At 48.9% G+C, this 20,384-nt stretch overlaps 2 protein-coding genes across 2 annotated transcripts in view; both read left to right on the top strand.

The window, feature by feature from the left end:
- Positions 1-2,985: 2,985 nt before the first annotated feature.
- Positions 2,986-6,478, top strand: Blacat1 (BLACAT1 overlapping LEMD1 locus). Its single transcript, XM_055598189.1, has 2 exons — positions 2,986-3,056; positions 6,041-6,478. Exon 2 carries the CDS (start codon positions 6,076-6,078, stop codon positions 6,175-6,177), a length of 102 nt encoding a protein of 33 aa, XP_055454164.1. The 5' UTR covers positions 2,986-3,056; positions 6,041-6,075; the 3' UTR covers positions 6,178-6,478.
- Positions 6,479-15,093: 8,615 nt separating this feature from the next.
- The window catches only part of Lemd1 (LEM domain containing 1), a 41,835-nt gene continuing 36,544 nt past the window's right edge, over positions 15,094-20,384 (top strand). The window contains exons 1-2 of the mRNA XM_055598149.1: positions 15,094-15,126; positions 19,734-19,878. The gene's annotated coding sequence lies outside the window, so the exon portion shown is untranslated. The remainder of the gene's footprint in view (positions 15,127-19,733; positions 19,879-20,384) is intronic.

The following is a 20,384-nucleotide window of genomic DNA, read 5'->3' on the forward strand; positions in this document are numbered from 1 at the left end:
GTGAGGGGCAAGCTCCTGCGCTCCTGAACTTCCCTAAGGACCAGCCACAGGGGGTGCCAGAGGGAGGGCCGGCATAACTGTAACTATAGATTTGGGGCTAGGCTGTGTGATCTTGGCCATGTCACTTCTCTCTGGATCTGGTCCCTTCATTCTGAAGGGTTAAGCTGGTGAGCCTAGTGGGTGAGCCACTAAGGAGTTGTTTTCCTCTTTATTGAGGCCTGGCTTAGTAGTGATGTGGGAGTTGATATCAGCCCCCAAAGGCTTGGGTCTTTCCTCTTTGACCAGATATACTCTGCTTCTTGGTCATAGTCTTATTTCTCCTCCCACTGCCCAGCTTGAAATCCTGAGCTGCTCTTTTCCAGACACTTCGGCCTCTTGAGACTGAAATGGGAGCTACACTGGTGGTGGTGGTGGTGGTGGTGGTGGTGGTGGTGGTGGTGGTGGTGGTGGTGGTGGTGGTGGTGGTGATGGTGGTGGAGGTGGTGGAGGTGGTGGTGGTGGTGGAGGTGGTGGAGGTGGTGGTGGTGATGGTGGTGGTGGTGATGGTGGTGGTGGTGGAGGTGGTGGTGATGGTGGAGGTGGTGATGGTGGTGGTGGTGGAGGTAGTGGTATGTTCCAGAGGAAAACTGGGAAAGCCATATCTCCTCAGGGTACCACTCTGGAGCCCAGAGTTCCTAGCTTTTAGCTCTTACCTCCCCCCTCTGCTAGATTCCTGGAAGGTGTTGCCTTTTCTGCTCTTTCCTGCTGGGATTCCAGCATTCCCTGCTTCTTCCACCAACTTGGTTCTAGTCTCACTCTGTGATAACTGCCGGACTCCATCCCTGACATCCTGGGAAACTGCACAGATGGAAATGAAGCAGGCAGTCTGGTAGGAATGGCAAGGGAATCACCCCACCTTCTACAGTGGCCTCCCCATTCCAGCTCGTCTAACATAGACCACTGAAGGAGCAATGACACACTGTGTTGTTGAGAATCAAAAGGCAGATTACTTCCCTTGTCTTATTTAGATAGAGCCTTCCTTTCCCCAGTCAGCAATCTACCAAGTGTGCAGTGCATACCACAGCCCTTCCCTACTTGCCTATGTTAACCTGTTTGGTCTCCACGACAGCCCTATATATTATTAGCCTGTTTTATTTATGGGAAATCTAAAGCACAAGGGAACTGGAAAGCTGGCCCAGTGCTACGGCTAGGGAGCAGAGCTGGGATGTGAACCCAGGTGGTTGGATGGCAGAATCTACCCATGGTCTTATTCCATGCCGGAACTTACGGGAATCAAACCAGTGTGTTGGGAATGCAGAATCTGGGTGGTACTGTGCCTATGAGTGCTTCTTCCCTGGAGGTCTCCAGGGGGTGCATGGCTTTGAATTTTACCCAGTCCCATCATTCTTTAGCTACCAATGATTTTCTTTATCCAGTGTGGGCAGAAGGGTAAATCAAAACAACAGAAGCAAAGCCCAAACCAGATGGAGTTTTGCAGTGGCTGAATCAGTTTACTTGCCCTGTTGGCTAGGCTTAGATTGTGGAAAGACTTAGGGTTAACTAGCCCTTGTTCCAGCCTCCTCCCTGGAGGCTCCTGAGTTGGCTATTTTGTTTTGGTTTTTCTGTTGTTCTAGGAACTTCCTATCTTGCTTCTCTCCGCTGCCAGTTTCCTAATTGGAAAGTTAAAGCAGAAAAGTCACCTCCTGCCCTCTGCCTCAGGATCCTCTTTCACAGTTTGTCCAAGAAGGTCCCAGCATTGGGAAGTGGGGACAAGTAAATGGCTTCACAGATTCTCCCTCTTGTGAAGCTCTAGCAAGGTACTTAGGACTGCATAGTAATATTAAGGGAAAGAATGGTAAGCTAGGGGAAAAGGGGATAGTTTCCCCTCTAGCCTGTGGCTGGGGGTTGGGCGCCACCCCAGGATTACAACCTTGGGCCTCCTTTGCAGCCTTTGTGCCTTGCCACTATGGGTGGAGCTGGCTTGAAAAAGATCCGCAATGGCGTATCTCCCGTAATTGTTAATCCTCTGAATAGGCAAGCTGGCCTCATGCCCTCTTTCCCTGAGGATTCACAGAGCAGCCCTGTGTCTGTCCTGTCCCTGCCTGCAGACAGCTGAAACCAAAAATATCATAACTGAGCAAACTAAGTCTCCTACAGTCATCCGCTCGACCCAGCATGAGGCTTTCCTAGAGAGGCGGGTCCATGTTTAACTACACTGAGAACCGGGAGGTATTTCTCTGATGGTTATTGCCCATTTCTAGTGGAAATGGAGTTTGATTGCTAAACTTCACTTTTAAATGCAAAGAAGATAGGAAAGATTGCTGGCTGGTTCCCTCTTTCTAGGGGACACACCTTCTGCTTCAGGTTCCTGGCTCCTCCTCCCCTGCCGGGAGTCAGTGGTAAGCCTCTGCGGAGCCCCTGCTGCGGGTGCAAAGACATTACTTAAGTATTGTTATGCTGACCCTTGCTCCCAGATACTGTGCCCCTTAAGTCCCTCCGAACCCCTGTTAAATTCTTAGCTGTCTTTGTAGTCTTGAGAAGGGGGCTTTTATTCTTTTTCAATAGGTAGACAAGCCAGAAACTATGAGGGATGGCTGTCCCTGCAGGTCAGGTACTGCAGCCTCTACAGGCCATGGAAGGCAGAAAGGCCTTGGTTCCCAGGGCCACGGGAGCTCCTTCTCTAACAATCCAAGAAGGGGTTAACTTCCAAGGAGAACACAGGCTTCTCCAGACAAGTGCCCTATGCCCAGCTTGGTGGATGGCAGCCTTGGAAAGAGGTCCTGGGATCTGTAGTTTGTGCCACCACCCACCCCAGGTCTGCCTGTTTATCAACACTGCCTGACAGACTACAGTTCCCAGAAACCTGGAGGCCAGGCTTTGGGGGAAGGGGTGGGTGTGAAGCTCAGAGATGGCTGGGGAAGGGAGAGGGAGGAAGTGGGAGAAAACCCAGTTCACCCCCTTCCTTTTGAATTCTTTCTCCTGGTGTGTCTGCTGCACCGCCCGAGCTAATCCCCAAATCCGGTCTCCTAAGCTGCAGCTGCTTCCCTTTGCAGGGATGACTGGCTCAGGGAGGGAAGGTGAATTCATATTTTAATTACTGAGGCTCGGGTGCGGAGGGCACCGGGAGGGGGGGTTCTGCATTGTTTCCCCAGGACTGAGGGCACCCCTCCTCCTAGAGTCATTTCTGGTTACCTGGGGTGGGTCTTGCTGGAAGTGTGTTAGCTCTTGCTTTAGGATGTGAGGGGTTTGGGGTGGGAGAAACAATTGTCAGAGATTCCTGGCTTGTCCCAATACTTGAGTCTCTTATGTCCCCTTACCAGCCACCTGGATGTAGGGGTACATTGCCAAAATTCTAGAGATACTGAGGAATTTGAGGTCTACCAGCCTGAAACCTTGACTTCCTCCTTGGTTCCTCTGTGTTCAGGTTCTCCCAGCTCCCTAACTTTGCCTTGAGGTAGGAGGGTCAGAGGAAAGTGTGGCTAAGCAAGGGAATGTGGGGCGAAGGCCAAGAACAGGCAGGGGTGAGAAGTGAGGCTGGGAATCTGTAGGTTGTGCCAGGAGAGATGTTCTGTGGCTTATCATCTCTTCTGCATGGTTCCCATGAAGGGGCTTGGCAGAGGGACATCTTGGCCATTAGACCCCAGACCATCCTGTACTGAGCTGGAAAGAGCCAGGTGGGGGCGGACAATAGGAGCATTGGCAGTACCAGCCCCTTCCTTTGGAGTTTTCAAGTGCTGTTTTTCCATTCCTTACCCAGTCTTGAACAGTGGCTTAAGTGAGTCCAGGCTGGGGACTCCTACTGGAGCAGAGATGAGGGGAATATTCCAGGGTCTATATGACCCAGTAGAGAGGTCTTGGGATCTGACATCTCCAGGCCGCCTCCAGCCCGTGTTGCCAAGTGTGGAGGATGCAGCCAGGGAAGGGAGTGCATGCCCACTAGAGCACAACCACTGTTGCAGAGATTTAGCAGCAGTGCTCTCAGGTCCCTGTTGGTGGGACCTCTGGAGAGAAGAAATGAGGCCACTCAGGCACAGTGACATGGAATTCTCTGCCCAGTGCCTTTCCCACTTTGGGGACTGGGTCCAGTGGTCTTTGTGCCCAGGCTTCCAGGGTTTGGAGTTGAACCCTGTATGAAACCCCTAGCAGGGTAACAAGCAGCGGGAGAACTTGAGAGTCAAGAACTGGTGGTTCTCTGCCTTGTTCTTGATGCCTTTGGCAGCAAAGGACTCAGGATTCCCACTAAGCAGCATTGTAGCAGCCCAGCTCCTGAGGAACTTCTTTCAATGCTTCTTTTCTGTACCAGATGAACCCTGGTTCCTCCTACACCTGCCCCAACTTTCTCCAAGAGGGAGGCTAGGAAGCTTATCCCCTAAGGACTGGCAGGATCAGACATCAAGGGGAAGGAGGATGAGGAGGAAAGAGGCTCTTGGTATCTGTCCTGTGTCTAAGAGCCTGCGAGACTACTCCTTGGTGTAGGGCCGGGATAGAATAAGCTCTTGCCAAAAGCAGGTTTCTTCCCCCAGGCAGCCTTGTGGTACCCTTTGTCATGGTGACCATTGTTGTTTTTCCTCCTGGCGACTTGAGTATACTTTCTGGATGTACCCTTCACATACACCCCAGCATGGAGTGTGTGCATTACAGTTACTGATGACAAAGGACTCCACCAGCTCTCTCTCTCTTCTGGCTCCAGCTAGGGCTCTCAGTACCCATGTATTTCTAAGGGAATACATGGTCTCTAAATGTCAAACCTTGGCCCGAGTCCTGGTATACAGAAAAAAAGGAACCGAAGGTCCAGAGAGATATAGCTACTTCCCAGGATGACCGTAAGCCCACTTCAGAGTCAAGAATAGGCCCTAGCATGGACACCACCCTACGACAGGTTTGTCGTGAGAGGGATACAGAGATTGCTGTGGTAGATAGATCTAGAAATATAGTAGTTGTGTCTCGGTTTTATCTATATATATCCCAGAGACTGCTCTCTGCTCACTATATATATTCCACCAGAGTGGGTGTGTAAGTGGTGCTGGAAAGCAGGTTATTAAATAGCAGCCTGCCTTCCTACCCATGCTGACTCAAGCTGGCCTCCTGCCCATCCAGCTGGTCAGTGGAAATGCAGTCTCCCTATTACAGTGATTGGATGTATTACCAAGAACTGGGGGTGGATCCTGATGGGACCAGCTCCTTAGCAGACATTCAGCCGTGCAGGAAAAGCACATTGGACATTTATCCTGAGGGAGTTCCTCAGGGCCTGTCCAAACAGTCGTCACATGGGTCATAGCAGGTTCTTCAGGCCACAGGGGAGCCACATCACGGGTGCCTTGAGTGGGGCGTGGCACCAACTGTCATTTCTGCTGGAGATAGGGCATGCCTTGTACTTCATTGTTCCAAACTCTCTGCCCTAGCCGGACCACCGTCCTTCTCTCATTGGGCCTCACCTGGGTTGGGGGAGGGGTGCACATCTTCCTGGCCCTTTATGCAGTACAAATCCTATTGGCCGAAGGCCCCCTCCTCACAGTCTGTTTTCTACGTGACCAGGCCAGCATTAGAGGAGTTGTGTGCTACCTTGTGATTGTCCCTTATAGAGTTCCTTAAGTGTTTCAGACAGCTTGGGATTGTTAGAGAAGGACAGACTCTGGGACCCCATTCCAGATGTCTAAGTAGAGGCCCCTTCAGTCTGTAAAGTCCTTCATCTGGATGTGTGGATGTTGGATGTGTGACCTCGAGAATCAAGTGAACAAGCCACCCACACCTGATCCGGAAACCTGCATGAAATGACACGTCTAGGGATTGTTTTAGGCCTGCTGACTTCCTGTTCCCCAGCTGCAGCTGTGTGGGGATGAGGTAAGGCAGAAGGCTTGGGACATCACAGATAGCAGCTGGACTTTCTCTTAGGTGTGATATCAGTTCCACACAGAAAATGAAAAGCTGTGGATTTGTGATGGAACTCCTTCCCTCGACAGGCAGCAGCCTCAGGGAGACCTGAGGGTTCTGAGAATGATAACCCCAGCTTGCTTCTCTCTCTTGCTTTTCTCCCATTCTTCTACCCTGCCTTTCCCTACAGATATCTGGTGAGCATTCCCCCATCTGGCCCAGGGCATGCCCCAGTTCACTTTCGCCTGTTTCTGTGGTCTTCACGGCTTCTGCAAGATGAAGAGGAAGAAGGAAGAAGTTCACAGAGAGCGGGAAACGGTGGTGTGAGCAGAAACAGGGCCCCCTTGTCAACTCCCAGTGGATCCTGAGGCTGCTCACTGCTGTGGAGCTCAGTGCATGTATCTTCCACCTTCACTTAACTGGCACCTGACTAATTTGAAGATGTTGGCCTCTTAAGCCTTCTTGTGCCCATCCATATTAGCTTCCAATCTTTTGTGCTCCTGGAGAGAGATCTCAGCTACACAAGAGGATTCCCAGGATCTGCCACTTGCCTTCTGGAGACTGGGCAGCCTCCCTGGGACCAAGGAATGAGGCTCCTAGGCTCTTCTCAGGGTAACCCTCCCATCAAGCTTATGGGGCCTTGAGAGAGGAAGCAAAGTAGCTGCTCTTGCAAACCTTGGAGGGTTTGATGTATGAGACACCCATCAAGCACAAGATGGAGCCTCAGGGTCTGAGCCCCTTCCTTGCATCCTTGTGGGCCAGGACTGAGGCAGAGGGCACAGTTAAGACATTTGAGAGGTCAGACAGTGAGTGGCTCTTCTGTGTGTCACAGGTCAGGCTTCCCTCAGTTCTAGCCCTGACCGACCAGTTCTATGAAGCCCTTATTTCCTTGACAACAGACAGGTATGGGGAGGCCTTTCCCCAGGCACTAAGCCCCTCAGGGACTGTCCCCAGCTAGGCCACACCACTCCCACATTATTTTCATTTCTCCCCACTTTGGTCCCTCCTCTCTTTGGGAAACTGGAGAGGGCATTATGTGGGCATAATCTTCCCAGCCTGCTGTCAACCTCTTGCTTCAGGATCTTATGCCCTATGCCCATTTCTAGGAGTTCAGAAGCAAACGAAAAAGCATTTTTCTTCCCCCTCTTTCCTTTCTCCTTCCTTCACTCTCCTTCCCTCCCTTTATTATTGTTCCTGGATCTCTTGGGTGCTAGAGGTAGAGCTGGGAATTAAGAACAAACTATTAGCAGAAAACAACCTTTATGCAGTTTCTGGTTCGATAGCCTGCCACCCTCCTCACTGGAACTAACACTTCCATACAGAAAGGAGTCACATTCCCACTGCCAGGGACAGAACAGATAAAGTCCTGGCAGGACGTCAGTCTCCAAGATGGTGGAAGGTCTGAACTCAGTGAGGGCCCCTCCGAGCACACAGGAAAGGCTGTTAATCCTGGTCAAGGGTATTTCTTGGGCTTTCTGCAGATTTGCTGGGATCAAGGTTGTCTTGGTAGAGCCCAGCCCATGAGGCTTCTCTATTCTCCACTGGCTTTTTGCTTCTGCCTTCCCACCTGAACCACCTACTGTCTGTTACTTTCTTTTATATTCAAAGACTCATAAACAAATCCTTTCCTCAGGGAAATAGCAAGCTTCTACAGTAAAGGCCAGTGGTGTTACAAGGAACAAAACAAACTTTCCAGTTTCTTTGTCCACTTAGATGGTGGAGGCCTTGGGTGAGGCAGAGATGGCAAAAAAGCTTTTCGGGGATATTGTGCTACAGAAGCCAAGAGATCCCTGCCTGAGTGTTGCTAGCTGAAGCCTTCAAAGCTGCAATCAGAGAAGCCTCTCTGGAACTGGAGGATGAAATCATATCCGCATCGCTAAGAGGCAAGAGGCAGGCTTTGGGTGTTATATCCCAACCACAGAGGCTCACCCAGGGACAGGTCAGAGGATGGAGGTCTGGGATGGGTAGCTCTCTTGTGCTCACTTCACAGCCTTTGGCTGGGAGACAGCTCCAGGAGTTGGCAGAGAGCTGCTTCCCTCACAAGAGTGCCCTTGGTGTGGTAGAGACACTGGATATCTTGAGCCCCAGCTTTAGGAACAGAGTGGTTCAAGATTTTTTGAGTGTAGCTCCCCCCTCCCCACCTGCTTGCAGACCCGTCGTCCTTGCTCCCTTCATTCAGTATAAGGTGTAGTAGACCCGCTGCAGTAGACACAGGAGGCAGAATAGTAGCAGCTTGCAAACATACACTCTTATTTTATTTTGACTTGTTTCCTCAGGGAGATGGGGGGGTCTGTTCCTCTCAGTATCTGGGAAGTAGCTGGAAACCTGTTCCTAATTCTGCTCCTGGCTGGGTTCAATTTTTGTATTTTCTGTTTAAAGTTCCCTTCACTCTGCAGGAGCAAAGGCCAGCCCAAAGTCTTTTTAGACTCTGCTGAGGTGGCCCTGTGCTCTTAGGGTGAGGAGGATGTGTACACCTTCCATTCTTGTAGCACAGCACTCATCCTTAGAGAGTGGAGCTCTGCGTTCCCTACTTAGATAGGAATTCCATCTCTTGGGGTCCTTGGGATTTGAGTGTCTTCTAAGACCCTGGCCCAGGATCCCCCAAGGGCTTCTTGTCTTAGGTTGAAGATAGTTAATTAGAATGTCATTTCCTTTCTCCACTCCTAAGGGAGGCTGGCATTTTGAATGTAATATATGAATCCACAGAAATATAGAGAAATCATTAATTTTTAGAAGAAAATAAGAAGCAATAATTTAACTAAAATAAGCATATGAGATGCAAGAAGCCCTGAGCCAAGAGCAGGTCTTCTGGAGTCTTAGCGCTGTTTGAGAGCCAATGATCTTGTGACCTTGAGTGAATCAGGCCTTATTTCTGGGACTGGTTTCTTCAGCTATAAAGGGGATTGCATTGATGGCCTCTGAGTCCAGGTCTTTGTGGGATATCAGGTTCCCTATTCCTCCAGGGGATGTGTTCTGAGGACAGCTTGGGGAAAAGGTGGGCTGGAGTAACAGGCAGATCTGAGAAGTTGATGGAATATGAAAGAAAGCCCTAGGTAGAGCTTCTAGAATGTTCCTCTAGTGAAGGCTGGGATACTTCTCCCTTCTAGCTAAAGGGAGTAAGTCTGTGGCCTTCACTCTGACTCTGGTCCCTGTCTAAGCCATAACAGCTGCCATCTTTCTGCTCTTCTATGGCACGGTTGCTGAACAGATTCAGAAGGGCCTAACTCCTGCTTGGGTTCACTTTGTGCAGCTGCCCATTGCCCATCTCTAAGATGATGGAGCCATCCTCCTCCATTCCTCAGGTGGGATTTGCACAGCAGTGGGTGGGTGGGAGGCACCAGTGCTTTCTGTGTGGGGTAGTACAGCTTTCCTCTTCCCCTGGCATTCATTCTTCGCTGACTCCTGACAGCAGAAGCTGTTTCCTCCCTCCCAAGGATGAGTCCCACACCTGCCCTCTCTGACTGGCATGAACGGTAACTTGTATTGGATTTAGCCAGACATGGTTGAAACTCGGAATTGAACCCTTGGTTCCCAAGCTCAAAGACAGGCCTTCGCTGGGAAAGTCTGGACTGCTGTGTTCAGCAGTGTCCTAGTTGCTGCTCTAGGAAGTCCATCTTTCATCCTGAACGTTGTGGTTATGCCGAGCAAGTGATTGGGCTGACAGCACCTCAAGAATCACAGCCTTTTCTAGAAATGAGCCTGCTATATCTTCAGTACACAATGAGGAACAATGCTAGATAATCACCACCATCTCCTGTTCCCAGCACAAACATACCTTCAACATAAACAATCCAAGACCAGGATGCCTGGCTTGTCAGAACAAATTGCTGGTCCCCGGGGCCAGCTCAGGAGTAGTCTGTGCGCACTCTGCTAGGGTTGCTGCCTAGGCCCCTTCTCTAGATTGCTGTGAGAACCCATCAGAACATCAGATGAAGAGGAAGCACAAACCTTGACTTTTCACGAGGAAGGGCAGAGAACACACTATCTACAAGGAAGCTGCCCCGAGCAGCTTTATACCAAAGAAAACACTTCAGAAGTCAGAGCCCTGTAACTTGGCTAATCTGGGTCTCGGCAGAAACACCCAGGGTCTGAAATTCAAGGGTGTTCCTAGTGGGCTTCTGGTCAGCTCCCTTCCCTTCTGGGGCAGCCTTCTCCCTCAGTTCATTCCTGTATTCCATCTGAGGGGTGGGAGGAATGCCAACAGGGGAGATGGCAGGACCTAGACATATCCTCAGGACTCTCCCAGCCTCCCTTGCCATGGCAACGCTGCTATTTTTATCCTGTTGTTCATGATGCGCAAAGCTCTGACTTTCTCTGTTCCAGAGAGCCCAGCTGCCTTCTGCCCTCATCCCTTCTCATAGAGGCCTGAGGAGGGAAAGGAATAATGAGGGGAAAGGTGTACACATTTAAGACCTCCCTTAACCAGAGGGACCTGGTTTGCTGGCTTAGTCAGTTTTGTGTTTTCTGAGAGGTCAGAACGATGATCAACCTGAGTAACTGCTGTAGAGAAAGTAGAAAGGATCTACTGCTCAGGCTGTCTCCCCAGTGAGCCAAGATGCGCCTCTCTCGGGAACACCCAATGTTCTGCAGATTGTCCTGTTGGAACTCTGCATGACTGGCTAGCAGTCAGATAACTTGGTGTTGCTGTTGAATTTAAACTACTTCCCTTCTATCTCTCTACCAAAGAGCTAGGACAAACGCACTTACGACTTAGTCTAACCATTCTACCCCCATAGCAAGACAGCATGTCTTCCTCAGGCTAGAAAGCAGACTCCCTCCAGTTTAGCCATATTCCCTTCAGGAGCTTAAAGAATCGCCGCCTCCATACCCCTGCAAGGTGCTGGGGATGAACCCAAGGCCTCAGAACTACTAGACAAATGCTTTCCTGCTGAGCTGCATCTCTAGCATAATTATGTTCTTGGAAGGCAGCTTTTAGTGAAAGGCATTCTCAAATGTTCCTTCTGCCCTTTCTCCATGGCCCTGCCTTTGTCTTCCCATGTCCTGAATTCCACCACAGTGGCAGAAAATCTCTGAGAATACCGGTGCTAATGGTCTCCATCTATTTGCACCTATGTTGATCAGTGAGATATGAACTCAGCATGTGGGGTGGCTGGATTATCGGATACATTCTATGTATATCCCCCAACACCTTGAGCCTGGAAACAGATCTTAACCCAGCAGACAGCAATCTACATCTTGTTAACCTCTGCTTCAGCTGACTTGACTCCTGAATGGTTCATTTTCCTAGGGTGACTGAGGCCCATTTACTAAGGCTCGTTTTATTCTGGCTCTAGTTGCACAATTTCCGAAATCTATGCATCTGGAGTAAGCACTTTTTTGGTCGACACCAAAAAGCATGCTGGCAGATTCTGCTCTGATAATTGCTGTAATAAACACACTTTATTACGTCCCTTTGCAGCAAGTGAATTATGTTGTCAAGGCGTGTGGGGCATCCATGTTGATTTCACACAATAATGTGCTGCAGCAGAAGCCAAATGTGTTCCCACCGATCTGAGAGGAGGGAGATGGAGCTGGGTAGTCAGGAGTGTGTACACAGTTGATGAGGCCTGGGGGATACCTAAGGCCCTGGTGCTCTGAGCCCCATTTGTGCTCCGTAAACTGAGGGAATGCCTGCCTCCTAGCATCTCAGGGAACTAGTGGGTCAAACTGGCTGGTGCTGGAAAAGGGCAATGGTTTAGAACTGCACTATGATCTCATCACGACGTACAAAGATCTTTACTTGGGCTTCTCAGAACTATTGACCGGATGCATGATTGTCTTGCAAGGAAAGAAAGATGGAGTCACATTTGGAACAAAGATTACCAGGTAGTATGAATTATATATCAGTAGAGCTCTAAAAAAGAAATATTCCATCTCGGCTCCACTTGGGTTAAGGGGGCAGTGCAGAGATTCTACTTATTGTGAAGAAATGGGGGCCCAGAGAAAGGACAGAGAGCCTGAGCTGTCAGCCTCCTGTAAGTAAGAATTGTTTAAGGCAGGTTATGTAGCAGCTGCACATGAACTGATTAACTAGGGTATCCAGACCCTATTGCTCGGGCCAGCTGGGGGACACATTTTTTTTTTAATACTGAGTTTTGAAGATTTTTATTTATTTATTTAATGTGCATGAGTGTGAATGTCTCAGATCCCTTGGAATTGGCATTACAGACAGCCCACGGCTGCCATGTGGGCGCTCAGAATTGAACCCGGGTCCTTTGGAAGAACAGGCAGTGCTCTTAATCACTGAACCATCTCTCCAGCTCCTGGGACTTATTCTTTTGCCCGGGCTGACCTCAAACATTTGATCCTCCTGTTTGAGCTTCTTGAAGGTTGAGGATTACAGGTGGTTGTTGAGCTTCAGACCTGGGACAAGCAGCTAAGGTGCCTTTTGACCCAAAGCAGACCTGGCTTCAAGGTTCTCCTAGGGTCCCTCAGTCCCTACCTGTACAGGGTGTGGCTGACATACCTACCCTCTACCCTGAACTTTCCAGCCCAGGGGCTGGGCTTCACTAATGCAGACATTTTGGTCTCCCCCCCCCCTTTTTTTCCTCTCTGTGCAGGCACTTTCCTGTCTCCCCCTGCATGGCAACTTCTCTGGCCCTATTCTTTGAGACCAGTGAACCCTCTGAGGGCTTCCCTTAATAAACCTGCACTTATATACCTTAACTTGTTTTGAATTAGCTCATTTCACTGTGGAAAGAATAAGAACATATCAGTGATGTGCAGTTTATATAGATAGCGGTGGACTGACTGCTCGTGGCCAGGGTGGCTCTCTTCTCCCAGCTGAGCTTCCTTAACACCTGGCACAAAGTGTTCACAGGCTTGCCTGGGACAGGCAGCATCCTGTACCTGTGGTTCAGGAGCCAGCTTGGATGCCTGTCCCAGCCCTTCTGCTGTCTGTATCTGCGCTTTCAGGCTTTTAGCTTGAAGGAATGTGTGCTATTGTCCACTGAGCTCATTAAGTCATATTGAGTCCTGACCCTGAGCAGAGCTCTGCGGAGCCAAACAGCAAGTCAGCCAGTGCCCCCACTCCTTAGGAACTCACAGTATGACAAAAAGCAACATGACAAGGCTCAAGGAATCCAAGATCCTCTAGGCAGGGTTCAAGCAAAGTGCTCCAGGGCTTGAGAGCCAGGAAAGACTTCTCAGAGGCCATGGACTCAGAGCTGAGCCTTGGTGGCTGTATGCAGAGGCAAAATCCACCATGGTCTTGCCATCAGGCTGTGGGAGCCTCTTCTGTCACAAGTGGGTCTTATGGTTCCCAAGTTTCTGTCCTCTTCCAAAGTCTGACTCCTGGCATCTCGTTACTGCTTTAACATAGAGCTCTGATCACATGGGGTTAGGATCCTGGAGGGAGGTGAATGCTGAGTGACTAACAGGCATTTATTCCATAGTGCTAGCGAGTGCATCAGAGATTCACTCTCTTGGGACAGGTTTTGCTAGCAAGAACCCAAGAACTGGGGTTTTGGGTTCTGTCTGGGGAGGTGGCATAGTGGTTAAGAGCACTTGCGGCTCCTGCAGAGGATCTGGGTTCAGTTCCCTCCCTACATAAGGCAGCTTGCAACTGCTTGCAATTCCAGTTCCAGGGGATCCAACACCTTCTGGCTTCCTCAGACACATGCATGAACATAGGGCTCATAGGACAAACAGGCACAGACAAATATCCAGAAACAAAAAATAAAGGTAAGGGCATAGAACATGTCTGGTAGGGGCAGGAGGTATAGGCCACACTCAATCATGGGCACTGAGCACAAACATGCTGTGTCTCAGAAGTGTACCTGGCTGGACCACAAATACTCCAACACACACTTGCTTACTCTCCAGCCCTCCTTCCTTTCTTTCACTTACCCTTCTTTGTAAGAGACAATTTGCAAATTGCAAGACTATCATCCACTTTTCCCTCTTTTCCTCCTATTGTCTGTGGAAAGAAAGGGAGAAAGAGCAGGTTGTCACTCTCAAAATGTCCTTGATAGTCGTGGCTTTATCTTAGATGAAGCACTGTGGCCAGCTAGACCTCAGTTCCTATCTGCAGAAACGGTGACTTGCCTTCACAAGATGGGTTAAGGGGACAAGACTAGACCCAGGCTCCCACGTCAGTGTTCTAGTTGCCACAGCCTGCTGAAGTCACTCCATGCCCCACACTTCTGCTAGCCACCTGTAGAAGGCACACTTGAGTTTTTGTGAGGATTAGACCAGGTAACATGCTCAGGTGCTTTTCTAGTTTAGTGCCTGGCCCCGGGCAGGTAGGTGTTCAAGATACGGTAACTGAGAATTGGAATTACAAATGGCCGGTGTGTCCTTGGTGTCTCTCACATGTTCCACTGCAACAGTGCTGAGTGTAGAGCAGAGACTCAGTAAGGACAAGTCAAACAGAACTGAAGACAGCAAGACAGGTACAGGTGTGGGAATGGCTGTGTACGTCTGTTAATCCCATTGGGAAGGCTGATACAGAAGTACTGTGAATTCAAGGGCAGCCTGTGATAAATAGCAAGATTCATCTCAAAACAACAAAAAAGAAAGTAGCTAGACAACTTCTTTTGGTAGGGTAAAGACAAGACATAGTAGATAAATACATTTGCCCCCAACCACAAGGTGGTATGTTGAAAGGGAATTTTTCCGCTGCAGTGCGCTGAGTATCCTTCAGGCGGCGCTCTCGTCATCTCCGCCTCAGCGGAACGCGGGCTAGGATTGGCCCTGGGGATGGGGAAAGCTCGAAGGAAAAACAGCCCCACGCGTCACTAACATATTTACATCGCAACTGTCAAAATAGTTATTTTTAAGTCGAGTTCCGTCTGCCACGAGTTTAAAACCAAGCTGTGCGGGGGCGGCCTAATGCGCGTGCGCAGAGCCTCGTACCAAGGGAGGGTGGCGTCCCGGGTTTGGAGGGGAGTGTGCTTGCCATGTACCTGCTCTTCTTTTCGCCACTTTGCTCTTGGCTCTGGGAGCTGCGGACACTCAGTTCCTGTGTTTCCAATGTGGTGAGCAGGCTGTTCCTGTCCTAATGTCTGCAAGGACAAGAGGAAACTGTCCAGTTTTCACTTCCTCTGTTCTTGTCCAAGTGGCCCTGGTCCCTGACAGCACTCCCACCTGTACGTTTTCTGCAGCCCTACTCTCCTAGGTACAACGTGGGTCCATAAACACGTCCAAGAAAGCCATCAGAGCCTCTATATTGAAGCCTGAAGTTGAGGACCAGACATACCCCACCACCACTGGCCTTATTAGCCCTTCCTAGGAGGGCACAAGCTGAAGAATTCTATATGGGCTGGCCAGCACCAGGTGAGCCTAAGGCTAAGGAACCTTGGGTCAGCAAGCAGCAGAAAGAATGACTTGCTCCTCAATGTCAGGCCTGTCGAGAATTCATTTTTCTCTACAAAGAGAGGGGCCTGTGGATTTGACATTCTCAGGGTGCTTGTCTCTCTCACTCACTGTTCAGGGGCAATGGGATTTGAGACAGACGCTGGCTGGCCCTGCTGCCATCAATATGTGTCCCAGCCCTGTCCAATGTCTGCTCTGTAATGAGTAGTGCTTCGGAATGTCACCTCCATTAAGAGGGAAGCGACACCTGTGCACAGTCAGAGCCACCTCTCTGTCTTCATTAGGCAGTCCGAGGCCTAGCTGCAGGCTGTTCTGGCTCCGTGACAGATGACAGGCAGTGGAGTGAGAGCAGCAGACTCCTGCTGTCCAGGATTCATTCTCAGACAATGACCCGAAATGCCCCCTCCCCCAACAAACACCTAAATAGACAGCTGAGAAAAATGTCCTTCTGGAGCAAGGTGCAGCAAGGACAGTTAATAGCTAGAAAGCAGGCTAAGAGAACACGGGAGCCGATTCCTGGGACAGGCACTTCTTGCCACTGATCTCCCATTTGGGTTGGGTTGTGGGGTCTCTGCCTCTTTAACATTCCACATTCCAACTATCTTTACAGGCCACTTTTTTTTTTCTCTCTCTCTCTCTTCTAATAAACCTGTTCGCTATGCAGGTCACAGAATGAGTTGGAACAGATGTTCTGACACTAGACTTCTGTCTAGCCCAGACCTACACATAGCCTCCCAGCAAAGGCCTGTTTCCTCTAATTCTTTGCATTTTTGTCCTCTTGATGTAATAGGGCAGCAGCATGAGCAGTGCCACAGAATGGCAGGGGACACTTTAGTGGACTTCTTCCTCATAAAATCTGTCCTTAAAAAAATGCCAGCATGTAGCTGGGTGGTGGTGGTGCACGTCTTTAATCCCAACACTCAGGAGGCAGAGGCAGTGGGATCTTAGAGTTCAAGGCCAGCCTGCTCTACAGAGGGAGTTCCAGGACAGTCAGGCCTACACAGTGAAACCCTGTCTTGGAAAACAAAACAACAACAACCACCACCACCACAATAATAAAGGCCAGCATGATAGCACCTGACTGCAGCACTAAGGAGGTTGAACAAGATAATCAAGAAGTTCAGGACAGGATACCCTGTCTCAAAAAAAAAAAAAAACAAAGTAGGGAGCTGGAGAGACCAGGGTTTGAGTCTCAGAACCTGTATGGCCACTCAACTGTCTGTAACTCCATTGCAGATGATTTAATGGCTTCTTCTGGCAAGATATACATATAGACAAAGCACCATAAACAAAATAAATGAAGCAGGGCTTGGCAGAAGGCTGTGCAAGTGTAAGAACCTGAGTTTGAATCCCCAGCACCCATGTGAAGCTGCTTGTGTCTGATGTCCCAGCACTGGGGAGGCCTAGACAAGAGGATTCTTGGACCCCATTGACCATCCAGACTGGCTGAATTGGCGACCTCTAGATTCAGGGAGAGACTATTTACAAAAAAAAAAAAAGTGAATTTAAGGCCAGCCTGGTGTACAGAGTGAGTTTCAAGACAGCCAGGACTAGCCAGAGAAACCCTGTCTCGAAAAATAAAGTGAAGAGGGGCTAGAGGGATAGCTTCATGCTTTACACTCTTGCAGAGGACCTGGGTTTGGCTCCCAGCCCTTCATGGTAGTGTGCAACCATCCCAAACATCCTCTTCTGGCCTCTATGGGAAGCATGCAGACAAAACATTCACACACAACACAAACAAAAATAAATAAATAATGTGACAAGATACGACTTCTGACACTCTTTCTCAGAATCCCCAGAAAACCCCTGGCAGCATCTGCTGACCTCCACACACATACACATGTGCCTGCACTTATGTGCGCACACACTCACATGAATACATGCACACACAAACACAGCCTCCCCCACCCCCATAAACATACACAAGAAAGAGAAGACTGTCGTGAGCTTGAAAGCAGCTGGGCTAGATTGTGATTTTCAGGCTAGTCTGGGCTACAGTGTGAGACCCTGCCTAATAAGAGGATTGAAAAGAGAGTTTGTGAGGAACTGAGTTTGATCCCCAGAACCCACATTCTATAAGTGGGGTGGTGGTACATGTGTGTGCTTGTAATCCCAGTGCTGGGATATAGAAACTCTGGGGTTCATTGGCCAGCCACCCTAGCATATTCAGTGAGCTAATAAGAGACCCAAACAAAAACAAAAGAGACTCACATAGAAATAGAAAACAAAACATCCAGATGTGGTGATGCTTACCTGTAATCCCAGTGCTTGGCAGGCAGAGGCAGGCCCATCTTTGTAGATTTGAGGCAGGCTTAGTTTTGGACGGCTAGAGCTACATGAAAACAAAACAAACAAAATCAAAAGCAAGGTGGACACCTGAGGAATGAATGATATCTGAGGTTGATGATATCTTTGTGCACTTACAACTGAAAGTGTTCCAGTGTCTATGGAGTGCTCTGCCACAGTGGAACATCGCTATCATGCACCCTTCTCCCAGAGCTCAGGGTCCATTGTGGAAAAGGAGTTGGAAAGACGGAGAGAGACAGAGGCTGGGGAGGACCAGAAGAAAAATGTGTTCTAGACAGGAGGGGACCACTTATAAACTCCCAGCAGCTGTGGTTGCCTGCAGAAGATTAAGCTGATCAACATTCCAACAGAGAGGGGGACAGGCTCAAGAGGTCCCACCCTTCGCTGAGTAGCTGTTCACAGCAGATGACTTTTGGGGTAGTCAGTTTTCTTTAAGAGTGTAGCCCCGGGCTGGAGAGATGGCTCAGTGGTTAAGAGCACTGTCCGCTCTTCCAAAGGACCGGGGTTCAATTCCCAGCACTCACATGGCAGCTCACAGCTGTTTGTGATGCCCATTCCAAGGGATCTGACATCTCCACACTAATGCACATAAAATAAAGTTAAGGAAAAAAAAAAGTGTGACCCCTGATACATCAACCATGCTCTAGTGGACCCCACCCTTGTGAATATACAGGCAGCACACATTAGACCCAGTGGGTTAAAAAAGGGGGGGCAGGTAAGAAGGAAGGAGTGGAGGGGCCAGGATAGAGGATCTAGGAGGAGTTAGGGGTGAACATGATCAAAAGCCTTGCATGTTCTCATGATATTCTCAAAGAATTAATAAAAATATATTCAAAAGAAGCCTTTTTGTTGTTGTTGAGCCCAGCATGCAAAGCAGTGACAGTGGAGTTGCTGGGCACTGCTCCTCTGAACCCACTGCCCTTCCATCATATCTGACAACTTCAGTTAGTAAACTCAGCTTCAAAAACACTAGAAGAAAGCAGGGTATAGCTGTGCACGCCTTTAATCCCAGCACTTGGGAGGCAGAGGCAGGTGGATCTCTGAGTTCAAGGCCAGCCTGGTCTACAGAGGGAGTTTCAGGACAGCTAGGGCCACACAGAGAAACCCTGTCTCGAAAACCAAACAGAACAAACAAACAAACTAACTAACTAAAATCAACCAAAAGAGAAAAAAAGAAAAGAAAAATCACTAGGGAAGCTCACTCACATCTGGTTTCATGTTAGAAGAATTTACTGATTTGATTTACTAAAAGAAAAAAAAAAAGGCATGCTTTTGTTGATGCCTGCTCCTTTTTGGCATAACTATAGCCATTTTTGTTTTAGGCCTACCAGCCACATCATCTCAGCTCCTTGCTGACATGAAAGAATATTTGTACAAGGTCAGGGTGACTATAAACCATGTTTATGTTCAATGAGAAACTCTATGGTCTTGTTCCTAGAAATTCCCCAATCATAAACCACAGCTGGCTCCAGCTGCCGGGTTAGCTAGAACTAGTTGTCTACTTAACAAAAATAACTTGAGTCAGAGTTGACAACCCTGTTCTACTGTCCACATCCCTATATGAGCTAATTTCAGTTTTTGCCTTTATAAGCTAACTCTGAGAAACACTCAATGTCATGGTTTGGCTTCTGAGTCCACCTCTGTCTCTCTGATCTTGAGGTGTGTGGTTCAATAAACCATCTATATCCGACTGAGACTGGTGTCTGAATGGTTTGTGCAGCTTCCTCTGGACACCTTTAAGACATATTTATTTAGCTGGGCATGGTGGCACATGCCTAAATCTCAGTACTTAGGGAGGCAGAGGCAGGTGGATCTCTATGAATTTGAGGCCAGCCTGGTTTACAAAGCAAGTCAGGACAGCCGAGTCTGCGCAGATCAACCCTGTCTCAAAAAAAAAAAAAAAAAAAAAAGTTTTTATTTTATTTTTATGTCTATTTGTTTTTCCTGGTGCCCTTGGAGGTCAGAATTGAACTTTGAATTCCCTGAGACTGAAGTTACAGATGTTTTTGAGTCTCTGTGTTGGTGCTGGGAGGCAAACCCAGTTCTCTGAAAGAGCAGCAAGTGTTATTAACCCGTGAGCTGCCTTGTCTTTGTAACCCCAGTACAGGCTTTGTTAAAAGTGTACTTGCTGTTGTGTTTATCCAGTGGCTGTTAAGTGACTTTCTCTTTTGTTTCATACCCTCCCCATGTGTCTTAATGGAAGTCCCCTCTGGCCTTCAACATTGTGGTCAGCCATATTTTAAATTGTTTCCTTGGTACAGGTGGCTCCCTGGGAACAGAAACTGCCTTACTCCCATCCCACCTTCAGCCACACCATGATTCCAGATGCTTCTGCTGCTTAAAGGCAGGAGTCTGTAACCACAGAGGCCCCTGCCAGCATCTCCTGAACATCTGTGTTGATCCAAGGTGAATTTCCTTCCTCCTGCTCTCCTCTGGTCCTCTTCCTTGCTCAGTTGGCATGGGCTCCAAGACTATTAGTTAATTTTAATATTAGCCTAAGAAAGATTAATTAGAAAGGCAAACTTGTCTAGAAGGTGTAATTAATCCCAGAGCCAAATAGGAGAGACCAAATGGGGTTACCCATTGCTGCTTTCAAGTAGGGCGTAATCAAGGTTGAGCAGACTTGTGCAAACTCACCTCTGAAGTGTAGGGCTGTGTAGACCACACTGGGAATGGCTCATTCTGAGACAAGGGGTAGCAACAGGTGGCACCTATCCAAGAGAGCAGAAGAGACCTCCCTTCAGGTGTCCTGTCCCGGGTCACCCTTTTCTAGGCTGACCATAATGTCCCCTCAAGTAGCTTCTAGATCTTTTTTACCCACTCAGCCTTCACTCATTGTCAACCCCTATTTAATCTAAATGGGACATTAGAGCCGTATCCCACTTAGAAACTTCTAAATGTGCCTAAAAATT

This window comes from Psammomys obesus, unplaced genomic scaffold (assembly GCF_907164565.1).
Source record: "Psammomys obesus unplaced genomic scaffold, mPsaObe1.curated_primary_1811, whole genome shotgun sequence".
Taxonomy (NCBI): Eukaryota; Metazoa; Chordata; class Mammalia; order Rodentia; family Muridae; genus Psammomys; species Psammomys obesus.

What these genes read in the sequence shown, in the direction of transcription:
- Blacat1 (XM_055598189.1), top strand. Translation starts at nt 6,076, where the DNA reads ATGCCCCAGTTCACTTTCGCCTGTTTCTGTGGTCTTCACGGCTTCTGC.